The sequence below is a fragment of the Sarcophilus harrisii genome, chromosome 3 (assembly GCF_902635505.1).
Source record: "Sarcophilus harrisii chromosome 3, mSarHar1.11, whole genome shotgun sequence".
NCBI lineage: Eukaryota > Metazoa > Chordata > Mammalia > Dasyuromorphia > Dasyuridae > Sarcophilus > Sarcophilus harrisii.
In genome coordinates, this window is record NC_045428.1 from 74,607,931 (window position 1) to 74,623,139 (window position 15,209).

The 15,209-nt window shown below is 33.4% G+C and overlaps 1 protein-coding gene across 5 annotated transcripts in view; it reads right to left on the minus strand.

Annotated features, from left to right (window-relative positions):
- Positions 1 to 456: 456 nt before the first annotated feature.
- The window catches only part of PIKFYVE (phosphoinositide kinase, FYVE-type zinc finger containing), a 104,207-nt gene continuing 89,454 nt past the window's right edge, over positions 457 to 15,209 (minus strand). For all 5 annotated transcript variants that reach the window (XM_023500658.2, XM_003765970.4, XM_023500660.2 and 2 more), the window contains 9 exons: positions 14,716 to 14,813; positions 11,919 to 12,083; positions 10,749 to 10,808; positions 9,958 to 10,134; positions 7,459 to 7,562; positions 6,296 to 6,424; positions 5,471 to 5,732; positions 5,212 to 5,286; positions 457 to 4,305 (listed from right to left, as the gene is read on the minus strand). In XM_023500658.2, coding sequence (XP_023356426.2) covers positions 4,190 to 4,305; positions 5,212 to 5,286; positions 5,471 to 5,732; positions 6,296 to 6,424; positions 7,459 to 7,562; positions 9,958 to 10,134; positions 10,749 to 10,808; positions 11,919 to 12,083; positions 14,716 to 14,813 — 1,186 coding nt within the window. In that variant the 3' untranslated portion in view covers positions 457 to 4,189. The remainder of the gene's footprint in view (positions 4,306 to 5,211; positions 5,287 to 5,470; positions 5,733 to 6,295; positions 6,425 to 7,458; positions 7,563 to 9,957; positions 10,135 to 10,748; positions 10,809 to 11,918; positions 12,084 to 14,715; positions 14,814 to 15,209) is intronic.

Genomic DNA, 15,209 nt, shown 5'->3' on the forward strand with positions numbered 1-15,209 from the left:
GGCTCTGCTCTATAACTTAAGGGATATTGGGGAGTAGTTAGCCACTAATTCTTCTGGACTATGAGCCACACTGGCCCCAAGGTCTCACCTACCAAACACTGAGGGGAAATGAGGGGACCTGGATGCCATGCCGAGTTCCTACCAGCACCAATCCTCTCATGCCCCATTCAGGGCAGCTGGTCCCAGCACAGAGGTCACCGGGAGGGGTGAGGCTTTGCCCTATGGGGGGCAATGGGAAGGTGAGGTTGCAGTTATGCTGAGGTTGAAGCAATTGCAAAAGGAATTGATTAAATTTAAATGCTTGGCTGCATCAAAGTGGGGTGTTTCCACCTACTTAATCTTAAAACCCTTCAACCTAAAGTAAGAAAATATGGTTGGGGGCTGAATTACAGAAGGTAGAGCATATAATAATTCAGAAGGGGAACCCTTAGGAAATGGCTCAAGAAACAAAACAAATGAAATAAAATCTTAATTTATTGTAACTCTTATTTATATACAATACAACTTTCCAAAGTCATGGGAAATATCACTTAAATAGTTAGCATGTCAATCATATAAAACAGCTAGAACCAAGGTAGAATAGAAATATATACAATTATAATACATCAAGTGCTTTCAACAGTTAGCTGGATCTCCTTTAATTAAAAGTTATTGTGATATATAACACAATTTTCCTAGTTAAAATTAACATTGTCAAAAATTCATCTTACAAAAATGATAAAAGCAGTGATTTGTGAAACACTGCCCATGATTGTAATTGATTTTCCTATAATACAATGCACCCTTCTTAAAAGAAAAAAAGACATTGCACTCGACAATAATGCCTAATCCACATTATCTCTGTCAACAACAGACAGGCCTCATGACCAGATCTGTTACTCCAGTCAGGATCACATTATTATTTTTTTTTTCAGTTCTCTCTTTGGCTCCTTCACCAGGCTCTAAAAACAGTATGGACAGCTTTCCTTCCTAATCAATTTTAACCAAGTCAGTTTTAAATGGCTAAAGGGAAGATTTTGACTGAAACAACAAAAATTAATGTAGCTCAGCTACTCACAGTATTAAAAGTAATTTTAAAAATCTATATCTGTTTCAAGGGCATAATTAACAGACACTTTTTTGTAATGGTAATAGTTTAGATTAATAAGTTCAAAGTATTTAAATGTCCAAAAGTGCTGAAGAAAGTTCTTATTCACTCAAATGATGGTACCATTTATTATCTTTACCCTTGGATATTGCCTGGCAAACTTTTTTTCGATCTTTGATGCCAGTAAAAACTATGCATTTTGATAAAGTTGTTTAAAAACTACTGTTATATATTCATTTTTCATAAAGTTTTTATCCAAAGAACAAAAACATGAAAATTTCTTCCTGGACCCTAACTTTTAAATATTAATACTTTCAAGTCAATGACAGGGAAGGAGAGAAAAGAGTTCAGTCATTTTGAGATATTCATTTTCCAGTTATTACTATATCTGAAAAACTGGTTACAGATGGCAAAAACAGCAACAAAAACTCCCTAAGATTTATTTAAAGAAAAAGGTTTAGATTTTGAGGCAAATTTGTTCTGTGACTTAATTAAAGTTATCTTATGTTTCTTACTCTCAACTTCAAAGCTAGTTTTAAAGGTAAAGGTCATTGCTTGAAGGCAACTATTTCTGTTGTTTCAAGATTTAGCTTGGAAAAACAAAATAAAAACATGGTAGTATAAGCTTCTATTGAATTTTACTAAACAGTGATGCTTTAAAAATGGCATTCAGACATTTGTTTTGTACAAAAAAAAAAAAAAAAAAAAAAAAAGAAGGCATCATCAACCATATCCATAAAGTACTATAGCTGCTTCATATGATACTGAAAAAAAGACCATTTTTGATTGTAGGGGGGAAAAATTAAAAGCATTCTAAAATAGGGAAATATAGTCAGATCATATAATCCTCATATAGGCTGAACGAGAAACATAAGTAGCAAGTCAAAGCTTCATTTTGCATTCAAAACCTATCTTTCCTGAGCATGTTAACCGGTAAAAATGCTTGTTGAACTGAATTGTTGAAATTAACATGTACATCAACATTCTAAATAAATACTGAATATCTGAATGCCTTAATTTAGTTGGGTTTTTCCTTCCCATTAAAAAGTGAGTCTTACAGAAGAGGAAAATGACTAAACATGATAATTTGACAAAAGACTATAAAAGCCATCTTCCAAATCTCTTCACTACCATTCTCTACATATGGCAATATAATATCTGAAATTCACTAAGGCATTGAAATAGCAATTCAGTCTCAAGCTATATTTAGGAATCAAGAAACTGGGCCAAATTTACTGGGGGAATCTTAATCTGACCTTACCCTTTCTATCCATTGTAAAAAATAAAGAACACTATGTCTAATGGTGTCACACAAAAGTAAAGATGAATTCTGTTACCCATTTTATAGGAAAGCACAGTTTTACTATATATTTAAGATGCCCACACCTCTCATCTTTGTACAAATTCTTCATTTTTAGTAAAATATCAAAACTTAAACCACTAACTTTTTTTTACATCTACAAAAGGGCATACAATTTTTTTAAAGTAAAAGAAAGTGCTTATCTTCATATTATAGCAATTCACAAATCCCTATTGTAGCAAACAAGTCCTAATAAATACTAATTGATTAGTGCTTTGATTTTCCAAAACAAACTTTCAAAAGAATTGTTATTTCAGGTATCCAGATATCTGAACTATATGTAACTTTAAAACATCCAATATTTTTTTTTACATGAAGACATATGCTGAATAAATATAGGGAAATGTAGCTATTTGAAATAATCATGGCTCAACCACTCATAATGAAGGAAAAAATGCAGGGGCAATAATCTGATTTCAAAGAAGTATTTTTAAAGTATTCTTTAAGATACCCAAATACTTATTTCCTAAGAAAAAAACCTAGTATTCCTTGCTTTTATTCTTTTAGGTACACTAAACAATTAGCAAAAAGGAGCCATGAAATGGAATTATATATACTTGAGAGGTATTATTTTATCCAACTTCTTAGAGTACTAGCAGGAAGAAGGTAGAAAATAGGGTTAGGTGAAGGATGCAGATTCACTTTAAGCCACTAGAAATTCTGAAATCCCACAGATTCAACATGAACTGCTTTGCATTGGAAGAAATTTAAACTGATTAACCTTCCTAAAACAAACACTGGAGTTCCTTCTTCACTTGGTGAAATCAGATTGCTTTTGGGGAGGCTAAAGTAAGAACACTCCATTCAAAATTTAATAAGTGATCAGAGACTTGCTTAGCATTACTAGACTTGATTGACTTTTTTGAACATGTTGGGAGAAAAAGATGAAATAGTGAGGGGCATAGAAATGAGGTATAGTAGTTAAAATACATTAAATTGCATAAAATCTTTATAAAAAAAAAGTTAGTGCTGCAAAATGTTTTATGGTGATTGCTGTAGTCATCAAGTCAGCTAAAATGCTCATAATGGCAGCACTTATAAAAACCTGAGGACTGATTCTGTAAACCACCATAAATACTTAAGTAGGGAAAAGTTATAGGGATTTACAAGTACTACAATTCTTTCAGAAAAAATAGAAACCACCTTCTGTCAAATCTTTTTGCTATAGTAATACATCATATTGACCCATCTGACTGGCCATTCATGGAATACTGCATTTAAAAAAAAAAAAAAAAAAACTCAACTATTAGGCAAATATTTACCTATTTTAAAATTCTGAGGATAATGGATATTAGGATGTATACCAAAAATGCAAAATAACTCACCAAAAATGTTTCAAAAGATGAGGACAGCACAATATGTTGATCACCATTAGGCTCTTAAGTTAGGCAATAATTATGTTTCATTATCCCCATCCTCTTATTTACTGGCCCTTAACTGTACATTTCACCTTTAGCCCTTTGATATATCTCTGTCCTTCAATTCAAATGAGGAAGAGAAGTTGTATCAATCAATGTTTTCTGACAGTGTACAGCTAATTCACTTTGCATCAGAAAAAAAAAAGTGCAAATTAAGATGCAAATTTTACATTTCAGGTACATTTGGCCTCTACAAGTATTGAAATAAGAGGCCTTTTGCATATAGTGGTGAATGTGAAGGACAGGAAAAGCCTGGAGCTTCTTTTTGGTCCTCTTCTTCTGTTCCTACTTTTTTCTAGTTCGCTTCAAAACATGGATTTCATCTCAGCAATTGAGACCCAGTCCTGTCCAGTGGTCAGGCACCATTAGGAAATACTTGTCCATTGCTTCACAAAATCTAGTCCTATACAATTCTGGAGAGACTACTGTTGGCATCTTACCTAAGAAAAAGAGATAAGGGAGGGAAGGGAAAAATGGAACAATTAATTGACAAGCAGGCTATTAGAGCAGGTAATATTCATCCTTATACATGAGCTGCCCACATACACCAGAAAAGCTCAGATCTCTAATGCCATTTAGATATTTCTAATGTAATAGCCCATTTTCTGTCATCATGACTTTATTATTAGATTATTATTATTATTATTATTATTGTTATTCAAATAACAATCTTTTTTGAACTAATTTTGAACTAAATTAACAAATCAACTAAGCTGATATGTCACCTTATTAGGTTATATAGTAGATATACTATATCTATATAGTAGATATACTACACTGAATTCAGGGAGACACTTAACAAGCTATGGGACTCTGAGCCAAGATAAATAACTTCTCTTGACCGCAGTTTGCTCATTTATAAAATGGAGAAAATAAAAAGTATCTTCCTCACAAATTTAATGTGAGGATCCAATAAAAACATGTACGAAACATTTTATATCAGATTCCTGATTTGAGGTTTACATTTTGCTAAGGAAGTCTTGTCAGAAAAGCTAAACATAGTCCTACCTGACTATACAAGGCGTATGCAATGAAATTTTTTCTACAGTAAGAAATGCTTCCTTGAAGTTAAGAAGCAATAACAAAAAAGGGCATATCCTGAATAATCTTAGGAATGGGAGAAATGAGGGCTAAACCATTTACTCTTATGAATTTTTGGAGATGAGCATAAAGTCTTAGTAAGGAAAAGGAATAAGAAGATCCATCAATCATGGAAATATTGGCGAGGTAATTAACTACGTTCAGGCAAAAACTGAAGATTACAAGGAAAGGCAAACACTGGCCCTACCTATCCTAAGGGAACAAAGGAAAAGTGAAGAAATAAGTACAAAGAAATGTCCAATCACCTTGGCCTCCTAAAATTCCCGATGATTTCACTACCATTTCAAGCTTTTTGTCCCATGTAAATGTTCTAATGTAATCTGTCAAAAGAAAAAGAGGTAACAATAAAGTGGAATTTAGAAATGCAAATTTTTTTTAAATTGTGACTTTGGGGAAAAGGTAGAAGACAGAAGATAAAAAACTTTTGGGGAAAACTCAACAAGTTATTATTCATTCATTTCAATTTGTGTCATCTTAATAAAAGCAAACTAAATATTTACTTACCAATAATTCCAACTACCAGTTCATTACTTGTATCATCTCGTCCCACCAGTAAAGAATAGTCTATAATGAGATGACTGGATAGAAAATGGGAGTCACTATGAATAGAGGCTCTCAGCACAGCTTTGCAATGAGACCGGATGTATAAAGGATTATCTCGAACCATCTTTAAGAGATTTTCATCTAGCAGAACAACATCACAGCTCTCTTTCCCAGTGTCTGTTTTCACATTACGGTTCCTAAGAGAGCCCTTCAAATCAAAAACCTGATTTAAAAAAAGAAAAATTTTAATTCACTAAAACCCTCTGAAGTTGATGTGTTTAATTATATCTTGTAGCAAGTGTCAAGTAATTAATGAAAAATGTGGGGAACTTTGCATACATTCAAATTCTGCCTCTGAGACACATACTAGTTGCATAACCCTGGCAAACAAAGGCAGCTGCATCTATGACAGAAGAGAGTTTTCACATAAAGAATTCTTACACCCAGGAAATCACAGGTCTAGTCTTACCCACCTCCTACAAGAGGCCATTTAATAAATCAGTGAAACATAACCATATCTGTACAGACACCTAAAAAACATGATCAATTTACTGGCATGAATTATATCATTAAATTGTAGGAAATGTATATTACTATGATTTGTTCAAGAGGCTCAGCAGGTCAAAAGTTTCTCTAACAACTGCCATAAAGAACGAGTTAGTGTGAATTGGTCAGCAGTCTTGTTATTGGATCACTTCACATAAAAAGTTTATTATAACTTACTACATTAACGTGTCTGCAGAAAGGTACCAAACAGGCCATTCGATATAATCCAGCATACCTTACCTGTGCCATCTTTCTTCCATAGAAGAGATTTTCCATGACCAAGAGATCTAGCTTCTTCTCAGTATTATTCTGAGAGTTTTTATAACCAATGCGGTAAACCCCAAGAATTTTGGCCAGTGCTGTGGGTCTCTTAAAAAAAAAAAAAAATCATTCAAAGAGAATATCTGAAAATTGTTAAAACATAAACATATGCATTTTAGTGTTTTAATAAATCCTAAAATATGTTCAACTGTTACTGACAAGTTAGATAGATGGCCTGAGAACTCAAGATAATTGTATTATGTGAATTACATATCTGAATTATAGTAACAAAAATAAAATGGTAAGTTGTTTCTCTACATCAATCTTACCCAATATGAAGGCTTTGATAGCTTTTTCAAGGCATATTGTTTTTCAAAAGATACATAGTCCAAGTGCTGCCTTAAGAGCTGTATGATGCTAAAAATCCTATATAACATTAAGGGCATATGGGAGAATGTAGAAGGATAGGAAAGCATGGTTGAGTTTCAATTTGCCCTGATGGAGAGGATATCCACATCAAAGATTCAAGTATTTGATAAGAAAGAGTGCTGATGCTAAAATGACATTTAAGAGTTTACAACATTTTCTTTTGTAAGACACAAAATGAAAAGTATTTATTAAGCCCTTGTTATACACCGAGCACTATTCAGAGGATACAAATACAAAAGGCAAAATCATGCCTGTTCTCAGTGAATAATATATTCTAGGAGATGAAGTCTGGGCAAAGGAGAAAAGACGATCACACCCAATGGAAATTGGATAGATAAAAAGATGGTGATCAGAGTAGAATGAAAGCTGAACTACATCATATAATCCTTATAACCACTCTCTGAAGCACAGAGCAGAAAAATTCTTATCCCTATTTTACAGGTGAGAACTTGAAGTCCAGAGATGAAGGGAGTTATCTGACATCACACTATTAGTAGTGACATCACACTATTAGTGTGCTAGGATTTGAACACAACTTTTCCAAAGACAAAATTTAGATCTTGTCATTCCAAGTACATCCTATTCATATCTATCTGGATATTTATTTTTATCCTTTTTAAATCAAGGTTCCATGTTGGAGATGTTGGAGGAGGACAGTAGAGAAGCACAGAGAAATCCAGTATATATATAAAAAAAGTCTGTTTTGTTCCTACCTTCTGTTGCACAGCATTAGTAATATAAGTGAAGTAATGTGGCGCAAAGTCAAGGAAAGACTGGACCTCCAGGCGGGGCATCTGCTTCAAAATGAATCTGTCATCTGAAAAGTTCCAATTTCATATGTTCACAAAATCTCTCTCTCACTGGTGTGTGTGTGTGTGTGTGTGTGTGTGTGTGTGTGTGTGTGTGTGTGAAAAGTCAGATATAAGATGATGGCCCTTTGTACCCAGAAACTCTGGAAACATCTACCTAAGCATAAAGAAGGTTGTAACCCCAGAGGTAGGGTAGGAGTCCCTATGAAATCATGGATCCTATGTAAACATAAATACAAATATGCAATATCTACATTTATGTCTAACTTCTCTGTACTTGAGAAAATAAACATATTAGGTCATTTAATTAGATAAATAATTCAAGGTCTGAAATGGTTTACTATGAATATATCTATTTATTGACAATGCTTAAATCTTGAAGGGACTCAATGTAAAGCATTTCAAAAATGCTGGACAAATCTATATCAATTACTTTAAGCTCTCTAATCTTAACAATGTATACATGTTCATGTGAATATCTATGTATAATTTTATATTATAATGGTATATAGCATTAGGTAACCAAAGCAAGCAGATATATATAATTCCTCGCCATTATAACTTTCCTATTAAGCTTGAAGGCACCATCTTTCCATCACCCAGATTCATATACACAATGTTATCCTTGCCTCTCCCTTGTTTCTTATCTCCTATATCCAATATCTTTCATTTCTCTCTCCTGTCCACTCATAAAACCATGACCTAAGTTCAGTACTTCATTACTATTTCTCTTATTTATGAAAGAATATTCTAAGTGGTAATCCTTCACACATTTTGTGTATACATTTTATTCACACATAACATTCCTAAGACTCATATATAACTAAGATTCAAAATCCTACTAAAAAATCTTCAAAGACTCCCTACCACCGGATAAAATACAAACTTCTCCTCGCATCACAATCTTACCCCCAACTACCTTTGTAAACTTATTTCATATTAGTCACTTTCCTGCAGTCTACATTCTAGACAAATTGGACTGCCTACATATTCCCTAAACTCAGCATTCCACTATTCACCTCTATACATTTACATATGCTACTCTCCACTCCTGAAATATATTTCCTTATTGTCCACCTCTGAGAATCAATATCTTCCTTACAAGCTCAACTCAGATGCTCCTCTCTGCTCTGCAGATAACCCGATCTTCTCCACTGGTAAGTGTTCTCTCTCCCCTCAAACTGCCTAATATTTGCTTATCTTTCTAAACGTCTTCCTGCTCCCCCAGTAAAATTTAAGCCCCAAGAGGGAAAAGAATGTGTCCTTTTTGTCTTTGTATCCCCTAAATATCTAAAATATAGAGAAAAATTATAAGCATAATATTATTTTCTTATTATAGAGCTAGAAAGAATATTAAAAGAACATATGAAAACGTTCATTTAGCTAATGGAGTATGACTTAGTGGCAAAAGGCTGGTCTCAGAGTAAGATAGACCTGAGTAGGGGGCTCACTTCTGACAGGTAGATAACTCAGCAAAATCACTTAATCCTTCAGTGTTCTAAGTAACTCTCCAAAACTAAAGTTAGAGAGAAGGGGCAACTGACATTGATAGAGGAAGCTCTTCACTAGTACTGATATAACCACATGTTGGGTAAAAAAAAATTGAGCCCCAAACCACACCCATATCCCCATTAGACACATGATAATCTAGGCTTTTTCTTTTCTTAAAAGAAATATAGCCTGCTTGGGCAACGTGTAATAAAAATTAATGGCCTACGACATCATCACAACAGAAATTCTTACTAATCTAAATTAGTTTTCTCCAAGTCCTTTTCAAGTCATCTACTTTTTAGGTAGAGATGAAGAAAATTCAGTACCATCATCATAAAATGATGTAGCTATTTCCTCATCTTCAAGTTAAATACATTTGATCTATTTTAGTTTTTCTTCATTAATCTACTCAATTTTCCCTTTTCAGCCCTCTCCAAGGTATTCCATTCCATTTTAATTTGTGGAACCCAGAATCAAACATATGTATTTAACTAATGTTTATTAACTATTACATCCCATAAAATGCAAATTGCTTGCTATGTCATATATACCTTCAAGTACAAGAAGGGGAAAAAAAAAAGTTTCTTTCTAAAAAGCAAAATTCTCGTATCATATACCTCAATACAAGTTGCTTCCTAAGCCATAAGATTATAAAATTTACAGGAACAATTTTAGCAATATCATAGTTAAGGCCCTCATTTCATAGAAGAAAAAAATGAGATCTCATAAGAGTGAATGAATTGTCCAAAATCAAAACAGTAGGGTAGTAATGAGTAGTTAGAGCTCAAACTCAGATTTTTCAAATTCCAAAGTTTTATTTTCCACTGAATCAATGTTTTCTTCTGGTCATACACACCTTTAAAAAAAAAAAAAAAGATAAAACACTATCAACCAAGTAAACGGCTAACTTACCTTCAGTCACATAAAATGCAGCTCCTGACTTTCCACCCCTGGCTTGCCAGGGCAAAGAGTGAGAAAGGGAACGGATAAAATCCTCTTCACTGCTCCCCAAGATTACTTCCCTCATCTTATGAAATTCTCCAGCATAATAGAGTCGGCAGTAAAATTTGGCATTAGCATCAGAAAACTCTATGAACAAATACAAAGGAGGAAAGAAAACTTTATAAATCAAAAATAAAGCATTTACCTTCAAAAAAAATACAAACAATTCATTCCTTCCAAAGCCATGTACAAAATGAGTTTCATTATTAAGACCATTTTTCTAGAGCATTATCATAATTCTGCCAAGGAAATGTTCAGAAAGGATAAAGGACATTTTATCAACAGGCACATACATTTAGGACAATTAAGAACAAAGCAAAGCAGAGTCAAAAACCAATTACCTCTTTTTACAATGGTTCTTGAATCTTATTTTAAAATCATACATACTATGATTTTAAATTATTCTTGTCATTCTTTATAAAATCATCCAAACTCTTAATAATATTTTACAGCAAAAAAAAAAAAGATTTTAGATGTCAATTACTACATGAAATTTTGCATCATATATGACATTCCTACTTAAATATAAAGTTACCCTTTTAACAAGTTTCACATCAGCTTGCATAGGCTTATTTATTTTTATCACATATGGTAAAATAACCAATAGCTATTATTTGTTTTTTTAAGTCAGAAGATCTGGAAGAAATGACAATTTGAATGACTACAATCCTCAAAACTACCCTAAATGATTCTATACTTACGAAGCTCCACATGAGGATTTGCAAGTTGCTTTTTTTGGGTTTCTCCTCCATCTATTTCATCTGAAAAAAATATTTTAGGAACAAATAAAGTAATTTTCATACTAGATGCCAATTAATTTTCAAAATTAATCAATAGCATAACATAATTCAGTTTTAGTCTTAGAAAAAACTTATTCTCCTTGGCTTGTATTTAAACAAATAAATCAAATGAATTATCAGCTCAGCTAAATTTCTAGCTAAAACACAAATTCTACCCATACTGCAGCAAATTGGAGGGCAATCTTTCTCTAAAGATTGTCCTGCAGAATACATTATTTTAAGAAAAAGAAATAACTTAAAAATTCATTTCTCTTTCCATGCATGTAATGCTCTCATGACTCACCTCCTCAAATTTTGGAATCTCCAGTTCCCTTCAAGGTTTATCTCATGATATTTCCTAAAAGCCAGTCCTTCCTGATAGCCCCTATTGGGACAGTTTTCCCCAGTTTCCAATGAAACTATTGTCCCCTGTAATTGTTCATCAGTTCATGAATCCATTTCCACAGCAAAACATTAATTCTTTAGGGTAAGGATTGTTTTGGGGGTTTTTTCTGTCTTTATATTGATCACCCCTAATACAAGGCCTGACAATAGAGTAGGCATTTATGCTTACTGAATTAAACTGATTGCATACATTGTTAATCATTTACAAACAGCCAATTAGTAAGCTTTTATTTTTGTATTTTCTACATTTCAAAATTTATCTTTCAAAACAGAGCAATGCTTTAAGGATAATATTTATAATTTTATAAGCCATAAGCAATCCATAAAATGAGAGTTCGAGAATCCATTTAAATTTGAGTTTTTTAAAAAAGGCAACAAAACTATTCTTCAGGGTTATTTTTAGACCATCTACTCATATTCTAATTCTGTACCCAAAATATTCAATAGGTAATAGTAAAAGAAAAATCGTGAGAAAAATATTCTAAATTGTGCAGTGAATTATGAAAAGGAAGGTATAAATCTTATTGAGTAAACAACATTATTTCGAAGATTCTGGCAAAACTTGGCTTTCTAGATTATAAATTCAACGCTTTACCATAAGAGTAATAAGCACATACTGTCCATCCAAATAATGTAAAATAACTAAACTGAAAAACATTTTATTAAACTTCACAACTCTGAACACACCTTGAGGTTCCATTCCTTGGTTTTCTGCCCCTTCTTTACCCATCTGCCCAACCTGGTAGTAGGCACTATCTGCTCCGCGTAAAGTCTCCTTCTTTTGGGAAGACAGGTCAGGGCTTTTCCCTCCTGTACCACGGAAGAAAGACAACACTCCCGAAGCCTTTTTGACTAAAAACAAAATAAATGAATATTAATTTACATTAATAAATTAATAATTAATTTAATCATCATCATCTTATCACTTTATCTACTTGAAATTCAAATACCTAAAATAATTTCCTGAATGGAAGGAGGTATTATACAAAGATGGAAATCAGAGTTTTACTGAAACTCTCACATTCATGTTTTATGGTTTCTTGTAATATGTAATATGCTCCATTGCCCTGTGCAGTCAGTCAGCTGTTCTCATAAGTTAAGAGGCATGGAACAAGAGAAACTACTCTGAGCCACAAGATCCATAGTATGCTGTCGACAGCAATTCCTGAGAACCAACACAAACAATGACTGTCAGTCAAAACAACATTATACTTTATATCAGCCAGTTAGCATATAAAGCTTATAGTCAAAGTTCTAATAATTCAATTGACAATTTGTTTAATAATAAGAGAATTTACAATTACTAAGCACTAATCTTAGTAATATCTGTAATCATTCTGAAGGATGGTAAAAATCAAGTTTTACTTCCGCTACATGTGTTTAGAGTGAGAAATAGGAATGATTTTTTGCTCTTATTTTTACTGGACATCATTTTTACTTTAGCACTAACTATTGCTGGTTTTAAGCATCTTATTATGTGTGACCTCAGATCATTTGTTCTTTATATAAAATATACAAGAAACTGCATGCTTTATAAAGAGCTTATGCTTGTACAAGAAAAAAGGCAATTATTCACTAGCAGCATGACAACAAAATAGTTTATACAAGTGAAAAGAGGTTATTTAAAATTCCATAATTTTAGGAGACTAAGGCAATGCTATATAACTAAGCTTCAAAACCACTTCTTAAAAGAATAAGGATGTATAAGACTGATAAATCAGAGGAATTTTGTACAAATCAAACAAATCAGTAGCACTGTGCTGAGTATTCAAAAACAACAAAATGAAACAGTGCCTATTCTCCAGGAACTTCCATGCCCCGAGATGCAATATATGCATATTTAAATATGTGTGAAATAAATATTAATACAACAGTGAGGGGAAAGCACTAGCATTTGGGAAAGATAAGGAAAATCTTTGTGTAGTAGGCAATACATAAATTGAGTCCTAAAGGAATGGTGCAGAAGACACACAGGTGAGAAAAACCAAGGGCAATTTGGCAATGAGAACCTGGACAAGTAGAAAAAAGAATGATGGTGCAATTATCAGGAAGGGAAGTTTAGAAGAAGGTTTGGGGAGTCATACGCAAAGTTCTTTTTTGAACAGACTAAACTTAAAAGGTCTATGGAATATCCAGAATGAGATGTCCAAAAGGCAGCTGGTGATAGACAACTGGCGCATAGGAGGTCAAGGAAGATATATGGAAGTCTGCCAGTCATCTGCTTATATTCATGGGAACTGATATGGTCAACAAATAAGTGCAAAAGAAAAAGAGGCAAGAGAACAGAGCAAAGAGAGTTGGGGTACACAGAGAATTTAGTAAGCATGACATGGATGATGAGTTAGGCAAAGGAGATTGAGAAGGAGTAATAAGGCAAGAAGGAAGAGAAATAGGGGAGAGAAGTGTCACAAAAACACAGAGAAGTGGCAGTAACCAAGAAAGATTGGTATAAAATGTAGCAGAAAGGTTAAGAATGAGAAAAATGGTATCAGAGTTAGAAATCACTAATACTTTGAGAAAAACAGTACCAGTTAAGTGATGTGATTGGGGAAGCCAAATTGCAAAGATTTGAGAAGGGAATGAGTGATGAGGAGATGAGGAAGTGGAAGCAAAGAATATGTAGTTAGTTTTTTCTAAGATTCTAGTTGAGAAAGAGTTAAGCAACTGCTGAAGAGCATAGTGGAGTAAGAGAAGACTATTAAGCATGAGGAGACATGCATATATTTACAGGCAGTAGGGAAGAAAAATTAGAGAGAAAAAGGGAGTGACTGAGGAAGCACTCTGCTGGAAATAATGGGAAGATAGAATACAGGACACGAAGAGAAGTTGGAGAAGTTTGTTTAGAAGGATGGTCACATTATTAGAAACTGGAGTAAAGGAAAGAATAGAGAATTGATATCAAGGGGTTTTATTATGGATAAGAACATGAGGAAGCTCACAGAAAATGGTTTCATGATAATATAGTTCCTTTAGCAGAGACTATAAGTTGAAAATTCCATAAGTAAAGAAGTATCCTTCTGAATAGCATCTAGGCAAGCACAGGTGTTTGAAATTCTTGTTCAACTGTTTACATCAATAGAAGCAAAGATTTAGAGCTGGATGGAGTATGTATCTAATCCAAGCCCTTCATTTTACAAAAAAACACTTCAGACGCAGAGATCCTAAATGCTTGTCCAAGGTCACAAAGGTGGCAGCCAGGTTCAAGCCCAGATATTCTGATAGCAATCTAGTATCTTTCTGCTACATTAGATCACAAGGTTTAACAGTTACACAATATATACACAATACAACTGCAAAGCAGGCCAAAAAAGAACCTATGTCAAAATTTCAAAACTAAATACCAAAAGAAGTAAATGCTCTTGCTGATCATTTCTCATTTGATTGCTTTTCCTTTTTCACTAACACCTAGCAATACATATTACTGCAGCTAGAATAACAAACTAAGTCAAGTATTTGTGCTAACACAGCAGCTATACAATCTTACCTGGCTGAGGTTCAGCTTCCACTGGTCGACTTGTTGATACCCCTGCAATCTCTGGTAATCTGACAGGACTGCTACTCTTCGGTCTGCTGTCCAAAGTACTGAAATTTCAAGGAGAAATGAATTGTAGACATCAATTTATACATTTAATTTATAGCTTACAGAAACACAGAAAATTGAAAAAAAGGATTGTTTTATTGGCAGAAAAAGAAAATAAGATGATATTAAATAAGCTGTTTGCTCCCCTGATAGCTCTTTTAATTTTTATCTCAGAATCAGGAACTTTTTCTTGGTTATGGTTTTAGTTGTAACTTTGAAAACCCTATTTAGATACTTCAATCCAGCATGACAGTAGCCCAACATTGTTAAAAGGATTCGAATATACATTAAAAGTTCTAGAATGTTCTATCAAGGTAGAAACAGCCTGAAAACTGATTGTATTTGATTGATGTCGAGGGCGCAGACGAGCTAAGTTTGGACAATAATATCTCCATAAG